The sequence below is a fragment of the Panicum virgatum genome, chromosome 7N (assembly GCF_016808335.1).
Source record: "Panicum virgatum strain AP13 chromosome 7N, P.virgatum_v5, whole genome shotgun sequence".
Lineage (NCBI taxonomy): Eukaryota > Viridiplantae > Streptophyta > Magnoliopsida > Poales > Poaceae > Panicum > Panicum virgatum.
In genome coordinates this window covers 3,480,245-3,505,307 of record NC_053151.1, presented here as the reverse complement: position 1 = coordinate 3,505,307, position 25,063 = coordinate 3,480,245, and the positions used below count along the sequence as shown (strand labels likewise).

Below are 25,063 nucleotides of genomic sequence, written 5' to 3'. Positions count from 1 at the left end.
CTTTTGCTTGTTTATCCCCTTCTTTGGCTTGCTGGACATGTCCTTAATGTAGAAAACCTGAGCAACATCCTGGGCTAGGACAAATGGCTCGTCTCTATACCCAAGATTGTTGAGATCAACTATTGTCATCCCATACTTATCTTTTGTTACCCCTCCTCCAGATAGCTTAACCCATTGGCAACGAAATAGAGGCACCTTGAAATTGGGACCGTAATCCAGCTCCCATATCTCTTCAATGTAGCCGTAATATGTGTCCTTTTTTCTATTATTGTCCGTGGCATCCATACGAACACCGCTGTTTTGGTTGGTACTCTTTATCTTGGGCTATCGTATAAAATGTGTTTCCATTTATCTCGTACCCTTGGTATGTTAAGATATTCCAAGATGGCCCCCTAGCCAATAAGAACAGTTGTTCACTTATATCCATGTTATGCATTAGATGCTTCCGCAACCAGCTGCAGAAAGTGTTCATGTGCTCACGTGTAATCCATGCCTCAGACTTTTCCGGGAATTTGGAGAGCAGAATTTTCTTGTGTTCCTCGATATATGGGTCAACCAAGGATGATTGTTGAAGAACTGTATAATGCACTTTCTTGAATGAGAAATCATCTGTGCAGACATAAGATTTTTTTCCTAATGTACCCTTTCCAATTAGTCTCCCCTCATATCGCGATTCAGGGACTCCAATCGGTTTAAGGTCATCAATAAAGTCAACACAAAAGGCAATGACCTGCTCAGTTCCGTAGGCACTGGCGATGCTTCCTTCTGGACGAGCTCGATTATGAACACATTTCTTGAGTACCCCCATGAACCTTTTGAATGGGAACATGTTGTGTAGAAATACTGGTCTGAGGATATCAATCTCTTTCACAAGATGCACTAGAAGATGTGTCATGATGTTGAAGAAAGATGGTGGAAATATCAGATCAAAGCCAACAAGACATTGCACCACATCGTTTTGCAGCTTTATCAAATTCTCCGAGTCAATTATCTTCTGAGAAACTGCGTTGAGGAAGACACATAGCTTCACGATGGTTAACTGGATGTTATCAGGCAGAATCCCCCGCAGCACAACCGGAAGAAGTTCGGTCATAAGCACATGGCAGTCATGGAACTTGAGATTTGTAAATTTCTTCTCTGCCAAATTTAAGATTCTTTTTATATTGGATGAGTATCCAGATGGAACCTTTATACTGCTCAAGCAGTCAAACATGGTTTCTTTCTCTTCCTTGCTAAGAGTATAGCTGGCAGGACTTAAGTATTGTCGTCCATTATCTCGCTGTTGTGGATGTAAGGCATCTCGTTCTTCCATACGTTGCAATTCTTGACGTGCTTCTACTGTATCTTTTGTCTTTCCGTACACTCCCAAGAATGCTATCAGGTTGACGCAAAAATTCTTCGTGAGGTGCATCACATCAATTGCATGACGAACATCTAAGACTTCCCAATATGGTAGCTCCCAAAATATAGATTTCTTCTTCCACATGGGCGCCATTTCGTTTTTGTTTGGAACAGGTTGGCTACCAGATCCCTTTTCAAAAATAACTTCTAGATCTTTTACCATGTTGAAGACGTCTTTACCACTATGGTGCATCGGTTTTGTTCGGTGGTCCGCTTGGCCTTTGAAATGGTTGCCCTTCTTTCGTACCGCATGCCTGATGGGAAGAAACTGACGATGACCCATGTATACAACCTTCTTATAGTGAGTAGGGCAGTTGCACCACTCCCAGTGCATGCAGTCAATGCTGCCGAGCATACCTGGAAAGCCACAGTTCTTAGCTATGTGAAGGAGACGTGCTTGGTCGTCAGCGGTGGGCGCATAGGTAAACGGCTTCAAAAGTCGTTATCACAGCCTTGCAGAAGTGCTTAAAGTCCTTATGTACAATACTCTCACCGATTCGAACGTACTCATCCACCGCATCCCAGGGACACCATACGCAAGAATGCGAATGGTGGCCACCGCTTTCTGGAGTGCAGTAAGCACAGGATGCCGGTGCACTCGGCCTTCTGCACAAAATTGGGGTCCACTCCCTACACCGCCTCAACGATGCGAAGGAATACGTGTCACCTCAGTTGAAACCTGCTAGTCATTCAGAGACTTTTTATTCACATTCTCAATATGAACTTGGTAGGTCCACCCGGGACAAAAGGGGCCCATTTTCCCTCATTCCCGCCAAATCTTATGTTTGTTTTTGTTTCTTTTTACTTCTCTTTTAAAACAGGCTTTCATTTGTTAATTCAGTTAATAAATTTTGATTCAAAAAATTATGGTACAAAATTTCTTATCTCTCCTTGTTATCCATCTCTCTCTACTTTGGTGCTGGTTCGATTGAAGTGGACTTGGTGAAGTTTAAGTGCCAAGGTCTCATGTATATATAAACCAATGGCATGGCTCGGTTCAAGGCTTGCGAGGGAAGCCTTGACGAGTCGTGCAGTGCACGATTGATCAGAAAATTACCAACGAAGCTCGGCCTAATTTTTCCTGATTCATTTAACCCAACCATTTCAAGCAAAATTCACTAACTTATACGTATATATGCGGCCCCATTAATTATGCACTTAAAAGCGAATTACACTACGTACGTGTTCATTATTTTATTATTCAAAATATTAAGTCTCACACCCGAATTATTGTATTATAATTGCTAGGGCAGTTAGAGAAATATAATTTAATAATAGATGATGAGATATGGAGGATGGTGTCGGAAATGGAGGAGATACAGAGATGGGAATAAGTCTCCAAATGTTAGAGAATATTAGACAGGAGTGCTTAAAGTCCTCATGTATAATGCTCTCCCTGATTCGGACGTACTCATCCACCGCATCCCCGGGGACACCATACGCAAGAATGCGAATGGCGGCGGGACGTGCTGAAATAGGGGCATTATTTAGGGGGAACCGCCGCGGGACATGCTGAAATAGAGGAGGAATCTCGCTGATGTGGCTGTATAGTGCGATATAGAGGAAGAATATAGGGAACTGCTGCGGATAGCCTAAGTCTTTGAATATTAGACAGGCTAGGGCCTGTTTAGTTTCCAAAAAGTATTCCCAAAAACATCACATCGAATGTTTGGACACATGCATGGAGTATTAAGTGAAGTCTGTTTACAAAACTTTTTGCACGGATGGATTGTAAATCGCGAGACGAATCTAATGAGCCTACTTAATCCATGATCTGTAACAGTGATGCTACAGTAACTATCCGCCAATTATGGTTTAATCATGGATTAATTAGGCTCATTAGATTCATCTCGCGATTTACAATCCATCCATGCAAAAAGTTTTGTAAATAGACTTCATTTACTACTCCGAAATAGCAAGATTTCGTTGCAAAAAATTTTTGTCCCAGAATTTTTCGGTAACTAAACAGGCCCTAACCAACGCATCCAGGGCAACTGCTGCGGACGGTCTAATCGATCTGGCCTATGCTCTCCACGACTCGTGCATACCACGCAGCCGCCGCCAGTCGCCCTTTCTCCTCCGTCTTTCTTCTTCCGCTGCTCCGCTACTGCCCGCAGATCCGGCGCCACTAGCCTTCCTTCCTCAACTATTGCGGGGGATTGCGGTGGGAGGCGCGAGGGAGCAGATCGAGGCGGTTGTAGGGTCGAGATGGCGGACTAGAGGGGGGGTGAATAGTCCTTTCTAAAACTAATTGCGCCGGCTAACCGAAACTTGTACGGAATTGAAACTATTCGCTTAGCCAAGACTTCACCCCTCTAACTATGACTCTACGGCACCTCCAAAAAGATCATACACAAAGCAAATGGAGTGCCAAGCTAGTAAGAGTTCTCCTAACAATTCTAATGCCAAGTCATACAAGCCTAAGCACTAGTACTTCACAAACCGGGGGAGCTCCTACACAATTCTAATGAGCAAAAGCACAAAGCCTAATCTAAGCTCACTAGATGCTCAAGGACAAGGATACACAATCCAAATCCAAGAGCTCGACTTGCTTAGCTACACAATCTAAGCAAGAGCAACTAATTAGGCTACACAAGCTAACTAGTTACACTAGGATATCTACTTCTAGCTACACAAGCACAAGATATAGATGAATGTAAATACAAGGCTTGTGATTTGGAGAATGCAAACCACCGAGAAGAGTAGACAAGATTGACACGGTGATTTTTATCCCGAGGTTCACTTGGTTGCCACCAAGCTAATCCCCGTTGAGACAAGCTCCAAAGTTGCCGCCGATCCTCTTGCTAGTGGTGACTCTCAAGTCACACTCTCCCATGTGGAGTGCTCACACCGAGCTCTAGCACAAGATCCGACCGGACCACTTATTGCTCTTCACGTCTCGCTCAACTAGAGTTGCTCTTCGCGGCTCCCGCGGGGTGAGCACAATACCCCTCACAATCTCTTCTCCGGAGCACCGCACAATCTTCTTGCGGGCTTCAACGGAACCTCTTGCCACCAAGCCGTCTAGGAGGTGGCAACCTCCAAGAGTAACAAGCACACCGGCTTGCAACACGATCACCTAGTGCCACTTGATGCAATCTCTCAAAGCAATCGCACTAGAATCGCTCTCTCACTCGATCGGATGATTAATATCAAGTTAGAGTGAGTAGAGGGCTCTCAAGCACTTTCACACATGGACACCAAGTCCCCAAGGTGCTCAGCCACCACAAATGGCCGGCCACACCCTCTATTTATAGAGGGAGGACCCAAACAAGCCGTTACACTCAAATCCCGTGAAAACAGAGTTTTCGCGGACTGTCCGGCTCACAGAGACCGGACCGTCCGCCAATCAAAACCAACGGCTAGAACTGCAATGATTATGTGTCAGAGTCGACCGTTAGAGCCCCGGGTGGACTGTCCGCGCCCCAGGGGCGGACTATCCGCGGTTCAAAACTTCGAACCAACCGATTTGCAAACGTCTTTTACTAAATCTGGAAGTTACCGGCAGACTGTCCGCTCCCCAGGGGCGGACCGTCCGCAGTTCAAAGAGTGAGCACACACAGAAACCACAGTGTTTCTGTCCCAGAATTTTCAGTAGGAGGCGGACCGTCCGCCCCCAAGGACCGGACGGTCCGCAGTTCATTTTGGACACCCAAGACAGAACTACCATGTTTCTGCGCCCGTTTCAGCTTTTAAAGGCGGACCGTCCGCCCCCATGGACCGGACGGTCCGCAGTTCATTTTGGACCACCAACAGAGCCAAAAATGGTTCTGTTCGAGCTCATCTGAGATAACGGAGGACCGTCCGTCCCCCTTGAGCGGACCGTCCGCAGGTATATTTTCAGCAGAAATGTACCTCGGTAAAACGGCCATAACTCTTAGCTCCGATGTCCAAATTAGGTGATCTTGGACTCTATGGAAAGCTAATTAAGAGGGCTACACAACCCAACTGAATACTTGATCCAAAACACAATGGATCAAAGCAGTATTCCACTCCAAGAGACCACCTAATTTCCGGAGAAAACCGAAAAACCTTTCTTGCTTCCCAAAGTTGATCAACATCAACTCCAACTCTTTCTCCGTTGCAAATGTGCCAACACAACCACGTGAACAACACCATGTGCATGTGTATTAGCATTTCATAATTATTTTCAAAGGATTTTCACTTGATCTCACCACGCCACTCGATCCTAGCAACATCTCAATGTTAGATCGCTCAAGTGGCACTAGATGACCGATATGCAAACAAGTTTGCCCCTCTTAATAGTACGGCCATCTATCCTAAATCCGGTCATGCACTTCTCTACACAACCTTTGACCGGTGAAATGAAATGCCCTACAAGTCATACCTTTGCCTTGCGCATTCCATTTCATCTTCCCAAATGTTGATGCCACACAAGCACCAAACTCCATCAATGTAACACCCTAATTTAATTTTCTAGTTAATAATAAATTTAATTGGTTTATTTAATTTTCTAAGGATTTAATTTGCATAGGCTTGCATTTAACCTAATTTTGTTGCTCAAGTAATTAAAAATTTATTTTAGGGCTAACTTGTTTGTGCATTCATGCTGGTGCATTGTTTTATTTTGTTTGAGTGTTAGGGTTGAATTCAAATTTGAAATTTGAATTCAAATAGTTTGTTTGGTTTGAGTTAGTTTGAATTAGGAAATAAAAAAAGGGGAAGGAAACCCATAGCAGCCCAAACCCAGTTTCCAGCCGCGGCCCAACACCCACGTGCCACCGGCCCACGCCGCGGCCTGCCCTCTCCCGCTCGCCCCGCCTCGTCAGCCAGTGCGTTCGTCACGCCCGCTCCTCTCTCTGGTCAACCGGCCCGCACTCCACCCGCGTCAACACCCCGGCCCAGCTCCTCCCTTCGCCCCACGCAGCCCACACTCCGCAGCCCCGCAGCTCTTCCACGCTCGCGCGCTGCGCCCCTCTGACAGGTCGGCCCCGCGCCCTGCTCACCCCACCTGGCAGCCACCGCGACCTCCCTCCGCACGCCGCGAGCGCTCGCGCCCGCTCCCACCGACCGCCCCTGGCCCACCTGCCAGCCCCTCTCCGCGCGGAACGCACGCCACACCGCACGCGCGCTCGCTTCGCCCGCTGCGCCCCAGGCCCGCACGTCAGCGCCCGCTGCCGCGACCCTCTCCCCGTCTCGCTGACCCGCCGGGCCCGCCTGGCAGGGTCGTCTTCCCCGCGGGACGGCCTACCGAGATCTCCGGCGAAACCACCGGGGATTCCCTTCCCCAACCGCGCCCGCGATCCCCGGCTCCTCCCTTAAAACTCACCCCGTGAACCCTCCCTGCACCCTATCCACCTCCGTCGCCACTCCAGGACCCTAGCAAGCCGCGCACCTAGCCCCGCCGTGCCGCCGCTCCTCTGCGCCGCCGCGCCCACGCCACCCCGCTGCGCCTCCACCCCGGAAAATCCTCGCAAAAGCACCACCGAGCATCCAGGAGGCTTCCCGAGCCCTCTACACCAGCCCTAGGGCCCTGCCTCGCCGGAATCGGGCCCGAGCTCCGCAGTGCCGCTTCCACCGGATCTCGACGACGGCGCTGTTGCGCTACGTTCCCATCCAATTACAAGCCCGGTGAGCACCGCCCCAGCTTCATGATTCTTTTGCGCTAGATGATGTAGGCCATAGCGCGCCCTAGAGGGCCGGTCACCGGCTGCCGGCGCTGCACCGCCACCGCGCCATGACCAGAGCCCGCTCTGCTGGATGAACACCAATGCTAGGCGCTGGAGTAGATCACCCATACCCCGTTGACACTCCTAGTAGCAAGAACCGACCCAGAACGGGACCGGGACCGGGAGAACGCGGCCCGCCGGCGAGAGCCACCGTGCAGAGCCGCCGCCGTCCTTGCTCTCACCGCCACGGACCTCCCCGAGGCCCGCAAAGGTCCCAGGTGGACTACGCATGGCGCGTAGTCCATCCTAGACACTAATCCGCGTCGAATCGAGACCCTGAGCGTCGATTTCGGCTTACGCCGGCGATCCCCCGCCGCGGGAGAGGAATCCCGGCGAGTCCCGCCGCCGCCGTCGGTCGCGTTCGACCTCAGCCGTCCAATCAGAAGCCATCGGCCAAGATTAGATCCCGAGCCACCCGATCCGGATCCAAGCGCCTAGATCTAAACGTACCGGTTCGGCCTGCCAGTTTTGCTAAAGAGTCCCTGAAGTTCCTGGGATTCAAGCCGCAGTCTGTGATAGTTCAAAAGTATTTCCAAATAGGTCCTGTTTTTAACGCTTAAGCCCCTGGCCTTTTTAGAAATCGAACCCGCGGTCCAGAGTTGTAGTTTTTGCACGTTGGACCCTAGATCTATGCTTTAATTATGTTTAGGCCCTCGGTTTTAGCAGAAAAGTCCCTGGAACCCTGTTTTTATTACAAATAAGCCACTGAACCTTGTTTTTAGCCTAGAAAATGTGTTTTAGCTCCGTTTTAAGCGTTCTTTATGTCCACGCGATCGTTGTAACGCGTAGAATAACTTTAGACTAGTTTAGTGTGCTGTTTTTATGTATTGATGTACTGTTTCTTAGCTTTTGTTAGTGTTTGCTTGTATGCTTATTATTGTGCATTGTTTTGGCCATGTGTTCGTGAGTAGACGTTGATCCATCTGAGGGGCCCCAGTACCAGTACCCGGAGCAGCCATCTTCGGAGCAGTTTGAGCAGCAGCCAGAGCAGTATGAGGAAGGCAAGTATAACATGAGCAACCTATCACCTTTAATTACAATTTCATACTGCATTTTAATACTGTATGCCTTTAAGGACTTTCCTAGCCACTTTATATCCTTTATATATACCTTTGGGTTGCATTTTGGTTAGTTGTGCTAGGTTGCTGCGCTATAACACATTCTGGTCCTTTTTAATTAAATTGATTAATGGTTTACTTGAACATAATTCTGAGAGTGGTCCTCTGTGTGGATGAGTGGCTCACGTCTCGTTAAAAGATGGTTTTCGTAGAAACATGGTTTAGGGGGCCAGCACGGTGCTTAGTGCTTGGTTGGCCACTCTCCATAAGGACCGGTTCATAGAGCGACAACCTGGGACAACAGCGCTACCACAAGGCTAGAATGAGATAGACTTGGCTTACTAATTAGGTCTTTTTGGTTTGGAGTAACTTACCTGCGGGGCAAGAGTAGTAAACTTCAATGGTCCCTGCTCCTCCGGCTTGGTCTGTGCTTGGATTGCGCTCCTGTGCTTGTACTCCTGGAGGTGGGCCCCATCGTCGCTGACCTAACTCTCGCGGTTACACCTTACCAACGAGATTCTTTGTAACGGCCTCGTAGTGAGTCGCTAGTCATCTCACCTAAGGAAGTGTGATGAACCTCTAGCGTAGCTCACGACTTGTGGGTAAAGATGTGCAACCTCTGCAGAGTGTAAAACGGGTATACTAGCCGTGCTCACGGTCATGAGCGGCCCAGATCCTCATTTTGATTAGTGGGGTTGTCTCCTTCCGACGAGGGGGGTGCCTCTCGGGGTTACCTTGGTATGATTTGGTATGGTTCTCTGTAGTTACATAATTAATTCTGATTAATTACTATGTAACTGGGTTAATGGTAATTCATCAACTCGTAGTAAATAGCTTTAATAAAATTTTGCAAAGATTAAAAGCTAATGCAGTTGAGTCAGCCAACCTTAGAGCCTCATAGTTTGTGTTATACTTGTTGAGTAAAGTTGTGTACTTACTCTTGCCTCTTCTCTACTTTTTCCTCTTGGCTACGCTACTACTGCTCAGTTCCTGCCGACACGAGGGAGTTCGTCCAGCGCTACCAGGACTACGAGGACTTCTAGGTGTTCGTCTCCCAGTCGACGTCCCTGTGGCGCCCTGCTCAGCTTCGGAGAGCTTTCATCGTATTTGTACTTCGCTTCCGCTGTATCAGACATTTATGTCATTAATGTAATAAATAACATTCGTATTCGCTTTATTATATCTTTTTACGTGATATGTGCTATGATATACTGTTCATTCTGTTGTATATACGTGTGACTTGATCCTGGCACGTATATGATTGCTCGGTTTATGTCCTTTTATAAACCGGGTGTTACAGAGTGGTATCAGAGCCGTATCGACTGTAGGACGAAGCCTAGATAGAACTGGTCGAGTTCTAGGAGTTCTTCTCTCCAATCCTTGTCTGCTGAAACTATTTTACTATTATACCCCTTGACTTCTATGACTTTTACCCGTCTTGCCTTGATTTTTCTCTCTGAAGAATAGTTTTCGTAGATTTGGCCTGAATCAGTCATCTGACCACCAAGAGTATTAGTTAGGTGACCCTTTTATAATAATACGGTAGTACGTTCTGCGACGCGTTGTGTTAGTCGAGTCGTATGTTAAACTCGGCTAAATCGTGAAATTATCTGCTTGTTATTATGCTTCATGCTTGATTTGGATTTTTGAATGATTGCATAGCTTAGTAGTTTAAATTTGTTTAAAGAAAATCACTCTGATGTTAAAGTTAACTAATTAATAAAATGAGTTAGATCATTGGGGGTAAAACAATCCACTCTAACCTCTCTACCTTATCATGCCTTGAGTTTCCCCGGTCTTGTTTGTTGAGAAGAAGGATAATACGAAGAGGGTATGATATCCAGGGATTCACTGGCAAGGACGTCACCGACGGGGACGTCGGTTTCTGTAAGGGGGTAGGGATGTGACACCCCGGCCTACAGTTAGTACAAGAGAAGTTGAGAATCTCTCAGACGAAACAGAAGAGTTATGCTCTAGTTCCTAGTTCCCTGATTTATGTAACACCTATCTGGAGTTTTCAGCAGTAATGCCTGTGCAATGTTGTCTAAATAGGATAGAACCCTAAATAATGGAGTTTTTCTCTCTTCCTTGACCTTACCAATTTGTGTTTCCTCTTTGCCCCAGCTCAGATGTCGACAGAACAAAAAGATCTTGGAGACAGTGCAATGGGTGATGGTGAGAAAGCTTGTCCGTGTTGCCACTTCTATGGCGTTCCTTGTCGTCAAGTTCGTGCGACTGAAGATGAAACCACGACTAGGAGGAACCCGAGGTTGTTCTCCGGTATAAAGAGAAAGAGGTCTCATCAAGAGAAGCTGACAGAGGATTCCCTTTTCCTCAACGGTCCATCGGTCGATGAGCTACAGACTATCCAGAAGAGAAAGGATCCTGAGTGCTCTAGAGATACCCAGGTCAAGAACCAAGCACTCTATGATTATGTTGATGGGTTGACTATCACTATGAATGTGATTCAGCCACATGGTCCCAAGGAGTCCAAAGAGCAAGCAGCAGAAATAATGCAAGATGTGATGATAAGTTCACAAGGAGGACAACCAAGTAGCCCCATTCACCATCATCGCATGTGCTACAAATGCGGGCAAAAAGGTCATTATGCCAAAAGTTGTCCAGCACCTCAGGCTCCACGGCAGGCAGGACAGCAGGGGCGCCCAGCCCAACCCAGGGCGCCACGACAGGGTAAGGTGAACCACGTGACGGCCAAGTCAGCGGCCGAGGCTCCTAACGTGGTTATTGGTACATTCATGGTCAACTCTTATCCAGCTATGGTGCTTTTCGATACCGGTGCTACTCATTCTTTCATTTCCAAGTCATTTGCCGAGCAGCATCGTATACCAGTTTCTTGTATGAGGACAGCCATGATAGTTACCTCACCTGGGGGCCAGATACACACATGCTCTATATGCTCCAGAGTTAGTATTGTCATAAGGGGGGCAGAGTTCCGTACCGGTTTGATCGTCATTGATTCCTTGGGGATAGATGTGATTTTGGGCATGGAGACCCTTACCAGATGGGGAGTCCGTATTGATTATGCTCAGCGGACCGTTCACTTGTCAGAAGAAGGAAGAGGAGTTGATGAAGACCTATCCTGATCTCTTTGCTAGCCAGCCCAGAATCTCGGGACGAGATTCCTGTAAGGGGGGAGGATTTGTAACACCCTAATTTAATTTTCTAGTTAATAATAAATTTAATTGGTTTATTTTATTTTCTAAGGATTTAATTTGCATAGGCTTGCATTTAACCTAATTTTGTTGCTCAAGTAATTAAAAATTTATTTTAGGGCTAACTTGTTTGTGCATTCATGTTGGTGCATTGTTTTATTTTGTTTGAGTGTTAGGGTTGAATTCAAATTTGAAATTTGAATTCAAATAGTTTGTTTGGTTTGAGTTAGTTTGAATTAGGAAATAAAAAAAAGGGGGAGGAAACCCATAGCAGCCCAAACCCAGTTTCCAGCCGCGGCCCAACACCCGCGTGCCACCGGCCCACGCCGCGGCCTGCCCTCTCCCGCTCGCCCCGCCTCGTCAGCCAGCGCGTTCGTCACGCCCGCTCCTCTCTCTGGTCAACCGGCCCGCACTCCACCCGCGTCAACACCCCGGCCCAGCTCCTCCCTTCGCCCCACGCAGCCCACACTCCGCAGCCCCGCAGCTCTTCCACGCTCGCGCGCTGCGCCCCTCTGACAGGTCGGCCCCGCGCCCTGCTCACCCCACCTGGCAGCCACCGCGACCTCCCTCCGCACGCCGCGAGCGCTCGCGCCCGCTCCCACCGACCGCCCCTGGCCCACCTGCCAGCCCCTCTCCGCGCGGAACGCACGCCACACCGCACGCGCGCTCGCTTCGCCCGCTGCGCCCCGGGCCCGCACGTCAGCGCCCGCTGCCGCGACCCCGCACTCGCCCGCGACCCTCTCCCCGTCTCGCTGACCCGCCGGGCCCGCCTGGCAGGGTCGTCTTCCCCGCGGGACGGCCCGCCGAGATCTCCGGCGAAACCACCGGGGATTCCCTTCCCCAACCGCGCCCGCGATCCCCGGCTCCTCCCTTAAAACTCACCCCGTGAACCCTCCCTGCACCCTATCCACCTCCGTCGCCACTCCAGGACCCTAGCAAGCCGCGCGCCTAGCCCCGCCGTGCCGCCGCTCCTCTGCGCCGCCGCGCCCACGCCACCCCGCTGCGCCTCCACCCCGGAAAATCCTCGCAAGAGCACCACCGAGCATCCAGGAGGCTTCCCGAGCCCTCTACACCGGCCCTAGGGCCCTGCCTCGCCAGAATCGGGCCCGAGCTCCGCAGTGCCGCTTCCGCCGGATCTCGACGCCGGCGCTGTTGCGCTACGTTCCCATCCAATTACAAGCCCGGTGAGCACCGCCCCAGCTTCATGATTCTTTTGCGCTAGATGATGTAGGCCATAGAGCGCCCTAGAGGGCCGGTCACCGGCTGCCGGCGCTGCACCGCCGCCGCGCCATGACCAGAGCCCGCTCTGTTGGATGAACACCAATGCTAGGTGCTGGAGTAGATCACCCATACCCCGTTGACACTCCTAGTAGCAAGAACCGACCCAGAACGGGACCGGGACCGGGAGAACGCGGCTCACCGGCGAGAGCCACCGTGCAGAGCCGCCGCCGCCCTTGCTCTCACCGCCACGGACCTCCCCGAGGCCCGCAAAGGTCCCAGGTGGACTACGCATGGCGCGTAGTCCATCCTAGACACTAATCCGCATCGAATCGAGACCCTGAGCGTCGATTTCGGCTTACGCCGGCGATCCCCCGCCGCGGGAGAGGAATCCCGGCGAGTCCCGCCGCCGCCGTCGGTCGCGTTCGACCTCAGCCGTCCAATCAGAAGCCATCGGCCAAGATTAGATCCCGAGCCACCCGATCTGGATCCAAGCGCCCAGATCTAAATGTACCGGTTCGGCCTGCCAGTTTTGCTAAAGAGTCCCTGAAGTTCCTGGGATTCAAGCCGCAGTCTGTGATAGTTCAAAAGTATTTCCAAATAGGTCCTGTTTTTAACGCTTAAGCCCCTGGCCTTCTTAGAAATCGAACCCGCGGTCCAGAGTTGTAGTTTTTGCATGTTGGACCCTAGATCTATGCTTTAATTATGTTTAGGCCCTCGGTTTTAGCAGAAAAGTCCCTGGAACCCTGTTTTTATTACAAATAAGCCACTGAACCTTGTTTTTAGCCTAGAAAATGTGTTTTAGCTCCGTTTTAAGCGTTCTTTATGTCCACGCAATCGTTGTAACGCGTAGAATAACTTTAGACTAGTTTAGTGTGCTGTTTTTATGTATTGATGTACTGTTTCTTAGCTTTTGTTAGTGTTTGCTTGTATGCTTATTATTGTGCATTGTTTTGGCCATGTGTTCGTGAGTAGACGTTGATCCATCTGAGGAGCCCCAGTACTAGTACCCGGAGCTGCCGTCTTCGGAGCAGTTTGAGCAGCAGCCAGAGCAGTATGAGGAAGGCAAGTATAACATGAGCAACCTATCACCTTTAATTACAATTTCATACTGCATTTTAATACTGTATGCCTTTAAGGACTTTCCTAGCCACTTTATATCCTTTATGTATACCTTTGGGTTGCATTTTGGTTAGTTGTGCTAGGTTGCTGCGCTATAACACATTCTGGTCCTTTTTAATTAAATTGATTAATGGTTTACTTGAACATAATTCTGAGAGTGGCCCTCTGTGTGGATGAGTGGCTCACGTCTCGTTAAAAGATGGTTTTTGTAGAAACATGGTTTAGGGGGGCAGCACGGTGCTTAGTGCTTGGTTGGCCACTCTCCATAAGGACCGGTTCATAGAGCGACAACCTGGGACAACAGCGCTACCACAAGGCTAGAATGAGATAGACTTGGCTTACTAATTAGGTCTTTTTGGTTTGGAGTAACTTACCTGCGGGGCAAGAGTAGTAAGCTTCAATGGTCCCTGCTCCTTCGGCTTGGTCTGTGCTTGGATTGCGCTCCTGTGCTTGTACCCCTGGAGGTGGGCCCCATCGTCGCTGACCTAACTCTCACGGTTACGCCTTACCAACGAGATTCTTTGTAACGGCCTCGTAGTGAGTCGCTAGTCATCTCACCTAAGGAAGTGTGATGAACCTCTAGCGTAGCTCACGACTTGTGGGTAAAGATGTGCAACCTCTGCAGAGTGTAAAACGGGTATACTAGCCGTGCTCACGGTCATGAGCGGCCCAGATCCTCCTTTTGATTAGTGGGGTTGTCTCCTTCCGACGAGGGGGGTGCCTCCCGGGGTTACCTTGGTATGATTTGGTATGGTTCTCAGTAGTTACATAATTAATTTTGATTAATTACTATGTAACTGGGTTAATGTTAATTCATCAACTCGTAGTAAATAGCTTTAATAAAATTTTGCCAAGATTAAAAGCTAATGCAGTTGAGTCAGCCAACCTTAGAGCCTCATAGTTTGTGTTATACTTGTTGAGTACAAGTTGTGTACTCACTCTTGCCTCTTCTCTACTTTTTCCTCTTGGCTACGCTACTGCTGCTCAGTTCCTGCCGACACGAGGGAGTTCGTCCAGCGCTACCAGGACTACGAGGACTTCTAGGTGTTCGTCTCCCAGTCGACGTCCCTGTGGCGCCCTGCTCAGCTTCGGAGAGCTTTCATCGTATTTGTACTTCGCTTCCGCTGTATCAGACATTTATGTCATTAATGTAATAAATAACATTCGTATTCGCTTTATTATATCTTTTTACGTGATATGTGCTATGATATACTGTTCATTCTGTTGTATATACGTGTGACTTGATCCTGGCACGTATATGATTGCTCGGTTTATGTCCTTTTATAAACCGGGTGTTACAATCAAGCCTTTAGATCATCTTCATGAGTCAACACTTGGCTTGATCTTCCTTGAATGATATGATCCACTCCATATCATCACATGACCTCTTTGGTCCATCGATCTTGACCTTGCTCGCTCTTCACCGTTGCCTCGGTCCATCGGCGCCAAATCTTGCCCAAGCTTCACCGCCTTGCGGTCCCTCGCTTCAAAGCCTTGACTTGCCCTTCTCCATTACAACTGGTCCATCAAGCCAAGCCTTGTCTTGATCTTCTCCACTTTGGTCACATAACTCCATGTCATGTCTCATATGCAATGAGCTCCTCGATCACACTATATGAGCATAGCATCAATCCTTAGCCATTTCTCCTCCATGGCACATGTTGCTCATACTAGTGTCTTTGTGTGGACTAATCTTCTATGTATCTCAACATAAACACTTATTAGTCCACCTAAGTTGTCACTCAATTACCAAAACCAAACAAGGGCCTTTCAGTGGTGCAGGACGAGCTCGACGTGTGGCAGGACCAAATCGGGGCTTCCCGCTTGCGCGCTGCAGCCACCTCCCACACTGCGGCAGCGCTGCTACTTCTCCTCGACGTTCGCCGCCACCTCCTCGGCGCCCCGCGATGTCTTCATCTCCGGTGAGTGTGCCCCCGCCCCCGCGCTTGTTTTCTCCAGTTCTCCTAATCACACGACGTGCTCTGTTCCCACAGGGATCCCCAGAGGAGCTTGGGCCTTTCATCGGATCCCCAGAGGAGCTTCGATCCTAACCGTCATCGCAGATCCGGCATGGGTGCTGTCCGATCCGTGTCCTCCCGGCCGTAGATGCTTCTCCTTCTTCTCTATTGTTTCTCCACGATGCTTAATTTGATAGATTCAATCACAGGAGACGAGTGTGTTTCACCTCAGGATCAACCAGGGGCTATTGGACTGCACAAATTGCCACTGAACCCTCCGGCCTGAAACTTACCACTGCAGAGCGTACACGGTCGGTGAGATGTTTACCATGTTTTGTTTTTTCCTAGCTCAACTTCTTCTCTTATTATTTCCCCCTTTCTTGTGCTTCCTGGCAGTGCCGCCAGTGCATCCGCGGTCAAATCTATTGTCGTGACTGTATCCACCACCACCATTGTTTAGCTACTGATACTCACTCCACCTGCGATTTGCTGAACAACATCATTGCTCAGATAAAGTTCAAATGCGACTGCAACAAATACATTCCTTACTGCGAGTTTCTAAAACACCAGCGTGAGTGCCCTTCTGCCAAATATTCCACTCATCCTGTGTTTGAAGCGACGGCGAACAAAACGATGAAAAATAGAAAGATCAAACCATAGAAAGACACGAGGATTTAACGTGGAAAACCCCTCCAATGCGAAGGGTAAAAACCACGGGCGCCAGCCAGCAAGAACTTCACTATATCGGGTGTTTGTGTACAACGCCTAGCGGTGGCTTACAAGAGGAATAATAGGATTGATATTCTCCGGTGAAGCCTATGGGTTAGATATATAGGAGAGTCACGTGGTCTCCTCAACTTCTACTAGCAATGTGGGATTAAAAGTTTGCACCACATGGGCCTTAATGGGCCAAGCATAAATTCCAATAATCTCCCATCAGAATTTGGATCACAATATAATATACTCCACCTTGAGACAAATTCCTTCTTGTAGCATATCAAAATCATCACCTGAACACAACAAAGAACAGAACTTCTGGCGCCAAATAGCCTCTTGGGCTAAACTGTCAAACCAACTAAGCTTGAGCAAAGCTCAAACTTAGCTACAGGAACTGGTTTAGTCATCATATCAGCTGGATTATCATGAGTACTGATCTTGCATACCTTCAATTTACCTTGTGAAATAATATCACGAACATAATGGTACCTGACATCAATATGCTTTGTCCTTTCATGAAACATCTGATCTTTAGTGAGGCAAATAGCACTTTGACTATCACAGAATAGATCAATACAAGAATCAACTCCACACAGCTCAGCAAACAAACCTTTCAGCCAAACTAACTCCTTGCACGCTTCAGCAATAGCCATATATTCTGCTTCTGTGGTAGACATAGCAACAACAGGCTGCAAAGTAGCCTTCCAACTCACAGCACAACTACTAACAGTGAACACATAACCTGTGAGTGACCTGCGCCTATCCAAATCAGCAGCATAATCTGAATCCACATAACCAATGAGTCCCTGATCAGTTCTCCCAAACTTCAAACAAGAATCTGCTGTTCCTCTGAGGTACCTGAAAATCCACTGAACTGCCTTCCAGTGTTCTTTACCAGGATTAGACATGTATCTGCTAACCAAACTCATAGCATATGATAAATCTGGGCGAGAGCAAACCATGACATACATCAAAGAACCAACAGCACTATAATATGGGACTTTTGACATGTATTCAACATCCTCCTCAGAACTAGGGCACTGAGCAGCTGATAATTTAAAGTGAGGTGCAATAGGAGTACTAACTGGCTTTGAATCATGCATATTGAAACGCTGAAGAACCTTGTTAATGTAATTATGCTGACTAAGAAATAATAAACTAGATTTTCTGTCTCTAGTAATCTCCATACCTAGAATTTTCTTAGCAACACCAAGATCCTTCATATCAAATTCACTACTCAACAATTTCTTTACTGTAGTGATTTCTTTTCTGCTCTTGGCAGCAATAAACATGTCATCAACATATAACAACAAGTATATAGATGATTCCTCAACAATCTTAATGTAAACACAGCTATCATATTCAGATCTTTTAAAACCATGTAACAACATAAATGAATCAAACCTCTTATACCACTGACGAGGAGACTGTTTCAAACCATACAAGGACTTCTTTAATTTGCAAACATAATTCTCTTTGCTTGGCACTATGAATCCTTCTGGCTGATCCATGTAAATTTCCCCCTCAAGCTCTCCATGTAAAAATGCAGTCTTCACATCTAACTGCTCAAGCTCAAGATCATGCATAGCAACAATACTAAAGAAAGTCCGAATTGAGCTATGCTTCACAACTGGAGAGAACACATCATTATAGTCAACACCAGGAATCTGACTGAAACCCTTTGCAACTAACCTTGCATTAAATCTTGGAGGCTCACTAGAAGACAAACCCTCCTTTCTCTTGAAGACCCATTTGCAGCGAACAGTCTTCTTTTTCTCAGGCAAGCTTACAATCTCTCATGTGCCATTCTTCTCAAGAGACTGCATCTCCTCCTGCATAGCTGAGATCCACTTCTCCTTATCAACAGAATCAATGGCTTCAGAATATGTTCCTGGCTCACTAGCATCCTCCACCTGTTCAACACAACTCAAAGCATAATAAGTCAGATTACACTCCTCAATTAAACGGTTTGGAGGTCCACAACTCCTCTTTGATCTGCAAAGAGCAATAGGTAAATCTACATCCTCCTCATGCTGCAAATCAGACTGTGAAACTGGAGGTGAGTGCTGAATAGTATCAGGAACACTATCTGAAACATCATTACCAACAACTTCATTTTCCTGGTCATCCATAAGCTCCACCTGCACACTAACTTGTGACTGCAATTTCTCAACCAAAGCATCATCTGTGGACAAACTGTCAGTAAACATCACAGATTCATTGAAAACAACACTTCTGCTCATGAAAGTCTTTCTAGTTTCAGGATTCCATAATTTATATCCTTTGACTCCCGAACCATAACCAAGAAATAGACATTTAATAGCTCTAGGCTCTAATTTTCCATTATCAACATGAGCATAAGCAGTGCAGCCAAAAACTCTCAAGTGTGAATAATCTGCAGGTGTACCAGACCATACCTCAATAGGAGTCTTCTTGTTGAGTGGAATAGAAGGCGATCTGTTGATCAAATAACATGCTGTATTAGCAGCCTCAGCCCAAAAACGCTTGTTCATATGGGCATTGGACAGCATGCAACGAGCCTTCGAGATGATAGTCCTGTTCATATGCTCGGCCACACCATTCTGCTGAGGAGTGTATGGTATGGTGTGATGCCTAACAATGCCTTCTTTTCTGCAATAATCATCAAAAGCATCCGAACAGAACTCTCCACCATTATCAGTTCGAAGCACCTTGACCTTCTTCTTAGTTTGCCTTTCTATCATAACTTTCCATTCTATAAAAGCAGCAAAAGTATCATCTTTGCTTTTCAGAAAATAAGGCCAGACTCTTCTAGAGTAATCATCAATAATGGTAAGCATATAACGAGCACCACCATATGAAGGCTTACGTGAAGGACCCCACAAATCAGCATGAACATAATCAAGTGTACCTTTTGTGGTATGAACAGAGGTATTGAATTTGACCCTCTTATGCTTACCAAATACACAATGCTCACAGAACTTCTTGCCACTCAGAATGCAGCCATCCAGCAGGTTTCTCTTCATCTATTCTGCCATACCGAGTTCACTCATGTGTCCAAGACGCATATGCCAAAGGTCAGTTTTACTAGGTTCAGCATTAGCAACATTAGCAGCAAAAACAGAACCATGCAAAGTACAACCTCTGAGAACATATAAATTTGAAGGATTGAGATCACCCAGCAAACATACAAGAGAACCTTTAGATACCTTCACAACTCCACCTGAACCGGTGTATTTGAGTCCTTCTTTATCAAGTGTGCTCAACGAGATCAGATTTCTTTTCATCCCTGGTATGTGCCTTACATTCTTCAGTATGCGAATCATGCCATCATGGGTCTTGATCTGAACAGAGCCAATGCCAATAATCTCACATGGGTTATCATCTCCCATGCGCACAAAATCACCGTTCTGCAAAGACTCATAGGAACTGAACCAGTCTCTATTAGTGCAGATATGAAAAGAACATGCAGAATCAAGAATCCACTTATCATGACCAGCAACACAACCAGCAAAGACAACCAAACAATCTGACTCAGAGTTTTCACCAGTAGAAGCAACACTAGCCTTACCATCAGATTTATTTTTCTTCTTCTCCTTATTCTGCAATTTCCAGCAATCCTCAATCATATGAGATTTCTTCTTGCAATACTTACAGAATTTCTTCTTGGGACCTTTGGACTGGGAGCGGCCTCTACCGTCATTGCTCTTGCCACGATCGTTGTTATCACTTGAGGATCTTTGCTCTGATCCGCCTCTGACATGCAAAGCGTCGCCCCTAGAGGACGAGCCATCTATCTGCACCATGCCTTTCATCTTCTCCTTAGACTGGAGTGCCTCACAAACTTCCGTAAGGGTTAGTTCATCACGGCTTAATATTATGGTGTCACGGAAACTTGCATAAGAACTTGGCAAAGAGCATAATAAAAGAAGACCTAAGTCCTCATCTTCATACTTAACCTCCATCGACCCTAGGTCAGCAACGATCTCCTTGAAGACAGATAGGTGACCCATCACCGAATCACCCTCCTGCATCTTAAGCGTGTACAGCTTCAACTTCATATGCAATTTACTGGTAAGATCCTTCGACATGCAGATCGATTCCAGTTTTAGCCACAATTCTGTAGCAGTCTTTTTCTGCAGCACTTCTTGTAGAATATCATTAGATAGATGAAGCTAAATAAGAGAAAGAGCCTTACGGTCCTTGCGCTTCTCCTCATCGGTCCACTCATCCTTCTTTTTCTTCCCGAATTTTTCCAGTGCCTCATCAAGATCATTGGTTTGCGCCAGAATAGCTCTCATCTTGACTTGCCACAGCGAGAACCTTGTCTTGTAGTTCAACATCGGTAGATCATACTTCATCGACGCCATCACGAAACCCTAACTTGAAACCACGGCTTTGGTACCACTTGTTAGAAGCGACGGCGAACAAAATGATGAAAAATAGAAAGATCAAACCATAGAAAGACACGAGGATTTAACGTGTAAAACCCCTCCAATGCCAAGGTTAAAAACCACAGGCGCCAGCCAACAAGAACTTCACTATATCGGGTGTTTGTGTACAACGCCTAGCGGCGGCTTACAAGAGGAATAATAGGATTGATATTCTCCGGTGAAGCCTATGGGTTAGTGTAACAGCCATGGGAACAGTGTCGGGCCGGGTACTGTAGCAGACGGGACGGGGGGGTACTGTAGCTCGGGTACTGTAGCCGATTTGGGCCGGGCCTGATGTCGGTTACTGTAGCTCGAGTTCTGTAGCACGTCGGGTTACTGTAGCGCCGCGACACTGTTCGCCCGCGGGAATTGTCCCATACTGAAAACCGATTGAGAGCCAGACCAATTTAAATACCGAGTCACGGGAAGCTAATTAATTCCGGATCGATCTTTTTTGCGCGAAGCGAGGACGAAAGCGCAAGGGGATTAATTAGTAGGTGTGGTTTACTCAACTTGAAGAGTAGATCTTAGCCGTTATCCCGGGCCGGGTCGTTATAGTTAGATATATAGGAGAGTCACGTGGTCTCCTCAACTTCTACTAGCAATGTGGGATTAAAAGTTTGCACCACATGGGCCTTAATGCAAGCCTAAATTCCAACAATCTCCCATCAAAATTTGGATCACAATATAACATCCTGCCCAGTGGAGGAAGTGCATCCTGAGTTCAAGTTTCCTTCAGTGTTCCGAATGCAAGGTTCCTCTCCGGCCTCCCATTTTCTCGGTGAGCTGAGCTCTGACTGAATTAATTTGGATGCAGCTTGATTTGATTTTGGTTTCTCTGTTCATTCTAACCTATCCTTGTTGCAGCTTTGGTTTTGTAACCGTCTCATTTGTAGCGCCTGCTACCATGCTGATCTCGGCACCTACCGTCACTGTACTGAGCTCGAGTACCTCCTCCAAGGTATAACGGTCAAATGCGTTGCCTGCAAACAATACCTTCCATTCTCCACATTGGGGTCACACCAGGTTGGCGATTGCCTCAAGCATAAATTGCAAAACATCGCCCCAGGTTAGTGCCCAAAAAAAGTTCTGTGTTAATACATACCTCCCACCTCTGCTTCCCTCTTCTTGCATCCACATGGTTGTTTGAATGGTGCCAATGCTTGGATGGTTGTGCTGGTATAGCGCCCACTTTCTAGTGCTAGCCATTGCCTGGGTGCTGGGCCAGCCATTTTTAATTGGTTCTTGGTTTGTGGTTGGTTGTTATTTTTCAGACTAGTATTGTATGAATGTATATTGGATGCTCCACTCTGTCTGCATTGACCGTGAATCCAGATGCCTTTTCTGCCTGCTGCATGGCCGGTTCAATAGTCATCAGATACTTGCATTAGGTAGGTTGCAAAATTTGGAACAGCAGCATGTTTCATTTTTTAGTTTGTGGTTTTTAAGCGTTAAATGGGCCTGGCAGTTTGGATTTTCGACAAGTATTGTATGAATGTATGTTGGATGCTCCACTCTGTCTGCATTGACCATGAATCCAGATGCCTTTTCTGCTTGCTGCTTGGCCGGTTCAATAGTCATCAGATACTTGCATTGGGTAGGTTGCAAAATTTGGAGAAGTAGCATGTTTTATTTTTTAGTGTGTGGTTTTTACGCGTTAAATGCGCCTGACAGTTTGGAGGTATTTGTCTTGTTTGTGCACTGCATGTTTGTTTCCCAACTTGAGGAAGTGGAGGTGATCTGAGAGTAACCAACTTTATCCTCACTTCAGATGAACAGGAAACCGAGATGGGCAGCAATAGTATCCATGGTATGTAATAACCCTAATTTTTGGTTGCATTTTACTCTTTAGGCCATTTGTGCTACTGTCCCTTGGATCTTGCTGACCCTAAACTCGCCCCCCCCCCAAAAAAAAAACTATTGGTCCCCTGTGCATTCTTATTTTAAGGGAAACACAAGCGAAAGGCTCCTTTTGAGGTTGGTAAAATGGACAAGCACATTGTTCATGGTGATGAGGTTGGGTATGATGACGGCTCATGTGATGACAACCATGTAAGTTTATTAGCAATTAAACCATTTGTATGCTCATCTCATGATAATTCATCTTAGCCACATTACATTAAGTTGGATTGCTGATTTGTTATGATAGGCCCAAAGTGGTATGTCGACTTTACCATTGGATGGTGCGCCACATTTGATCTACGGATCTTTTAAAAATTAAAACCCTTTGACTTTTCCAGGGCACGAGTGAGGATGTGTTCAGTTGTGAAGATGATTCTGTTGACAAAATGGATGAAGGGGAGGAAATTGAAAAGGTGTGTTGGGTGGTTGTACTTTTCTCTATATTCATCTTTAACATCAGTTGATTCACATGCATCTTATGTACCCTAGCCTCATGTAGCACCTTTATTTAAAGGAGTTTCTTGTGTTCTGGCATGTGTTGTACCCTTTAGAGGAGCAAATTGATAATAGATCCCATAGTGGAGGCTATTACTGATATGCGGCTTCACGTCTCACTCTTGTGTTTTGTTTGCTTGCTTGTTCATTGTAACCTGCGACTGCCAAAAGGGTGGCTAAGAATGCCTTTAAGACAACTTGTGATAGGAAAGCAAAGATTGCAATGCCATATGGGCAGAAAACAGGTACTTGCTCGCCTGCTGAGTTTATCTAATACACTTTCTTTATGGATTAATTATACATGTGCCATGTTAGAGTTGGCTTACTAGAGAATATTGTTATGGGCATGCTATATTCAATACTGATAGGAAGTGCAATGGTGAATATAGGAAGTGAAATACTAATAGGGAGGGAGACCATAGTGGAAATAGTAGGGACGGGTAGTCTAGGCTGCTTTTTGGTTTTGTGCCCGCTCCTAGGAAGTAGGATGGCTAAGTGTCCCTAAATCCTTTCTATGGTAGACCAGGCTTTCTGATAGGCTAAGTGTCTGTTCTCTTCAGTTTGCTTTTTTTTTTCGGGCAATTTCCTTGTATGCCACCAAGAAAACAGCTAATCTGTCATATGCTATCGGCTGTCAATGACATGTGGGTCCAGCCAATTGCATATGAGGGATTTAGTGGTTTTCTCAGTGGCACAGCATTGAATTTTCCTTTTATTTTCTTTATCGTCTTAGTTATTGCAGCCTTCGGCAATGTGTACAGCCGTGGGTGTGCAACACGAGCAAAAAGGAAGGACACGAGGCCAATGAGGATCAGCTCTGGTGACTAGGACCCAGCTGTCTTTTGGATCAGCGATCAGCACAGGTGTCTAGCACCTAGCTGTCCTTGAATTACTTCATCCACTTTGAAAATTCTGGTCGTATGACATTGAGCTTTGACCACTAAAAGCTATTGAAATTTATTTATAAAATGAAATGAAATGAAATTATAATATAAAGGAAGATATTTTCGAGATGAATCAATTTTTTATGTAGCAAATCTAACTAGTTCTAATTTTTGTTGGAAAAAGCTGAAAGCTTTTGACTTAGATTATCAAAATGAAGTGAGTACTTTCCTTGCTTTCAGTTTCCCTAATTTCAGCAATGTGAGAACTATTTCCTTACCTAAAGATTGTAAGGTAGCATCTCTAATAAAAAACTGCAAGCAATTGGTTCATCAAATTAGTTTCTCTTTTATCTCTCCTCTCAAGCATTGCCAACTGCAGCCCAGGCCAGCGCGTCGCCGTCTCAACGCCGCCGCATCACAACTCCCCGGAAGCCACCTCCACCACGGTTTGTTCCTCATCGCCCAGTCACCCGCAGCAGGAGTAAGTGAAACATATTTTTTCTATAAGTAAAATTTTATGAGCTCTTGTGACTGACAGCTCATCCTACAAAGCAGGCAAGCAACAGACCAAATGTTAAGCTTCCAACATCCAGTGGGAGCAGTTCTGCGAGCAGGACGCAGGACGCCTATATTGTTGTTAGCTAGTTATAAGGTTTGTAATAGCCGCGTTCGGCTTTGGCATCTTGAGCAAATTAATGGCACTTTGAGGCAATGTGCGATTTCAACTTATTACAGATAATGTAATCGAGATTAGAATCACATTTCTCCACGGTATGGCCACTGCACTTACACTATCTGCACTGAGGAACGATAAACGTTCCGCTACGGGGAATATAGCGTACGCGACGGCAGGCGGGTGTTGCAGCAGGACACGGTAAAAGCTACGGCAAATCCATATTCCGATCCGTGGCCATCTCGAGCTGAACTGGGCTACCCACGACACCAGTAGGCGCATGACAGGGACGCTTTACCGCTGCTGCCTGCTGCTATCAATGGAGGTTACATGGTGGTTTTTTTATTTTTATATTTTTGA

General features: G+C 46.7%; 1 protein-coding gene and 1 long non-coding RNA gene across 2 annotated transcripts in view; both read left to right on the top strand.

Moving 5' to 3' along the window:
- Window positions 1–23,130, top strand: part of LOC120683064 — a 28,262-nt gene extending 5,132 nt beyond the window's left edge. Inside the window, exons 2-6 of the mRNA XM_039965080.1 lie at window positions 21,453–21,530; window positions 21,617–21,818; window positions 22,521–22,559; window positions 22,698–22,801; window positions 22,990–23,130. Of these exons, the coding sequence (XP_039821014.1) occupies window positions 21,453–21,530; window positions 21,617–21,818; window positions 22,521–22,559; window positions 22,698–22,801; window positions 22,990–23,115 (549 nt within the window). The 3' untranslated portion in view covers window positions 23,116–23,130. The remainder of the gene's footprint in view (window positions 1–21,452; window positions 21,531–21,616; window positions 21,819–22,520; window positions 22,560–22,697; window positions 22,802–22,989) is intronic.
- A 181-nt stretch (window positions 23,131–23,311) lies between these two features.
- LOC120683468 lies at window positions 23,312–24,799 on the top strand. Its single transcript, XR_005678806.1, has 3 exons — window positions 23,312–23,391; window positions 24,410–24,511; window positions 24,586–24,799. It is a non-coding gene; the product is annotated as an uncharacterized LOC120683468 (long non-coding RNA).
- Window positions 24,800–25,063: the final 264 nt, after the last annotated feature.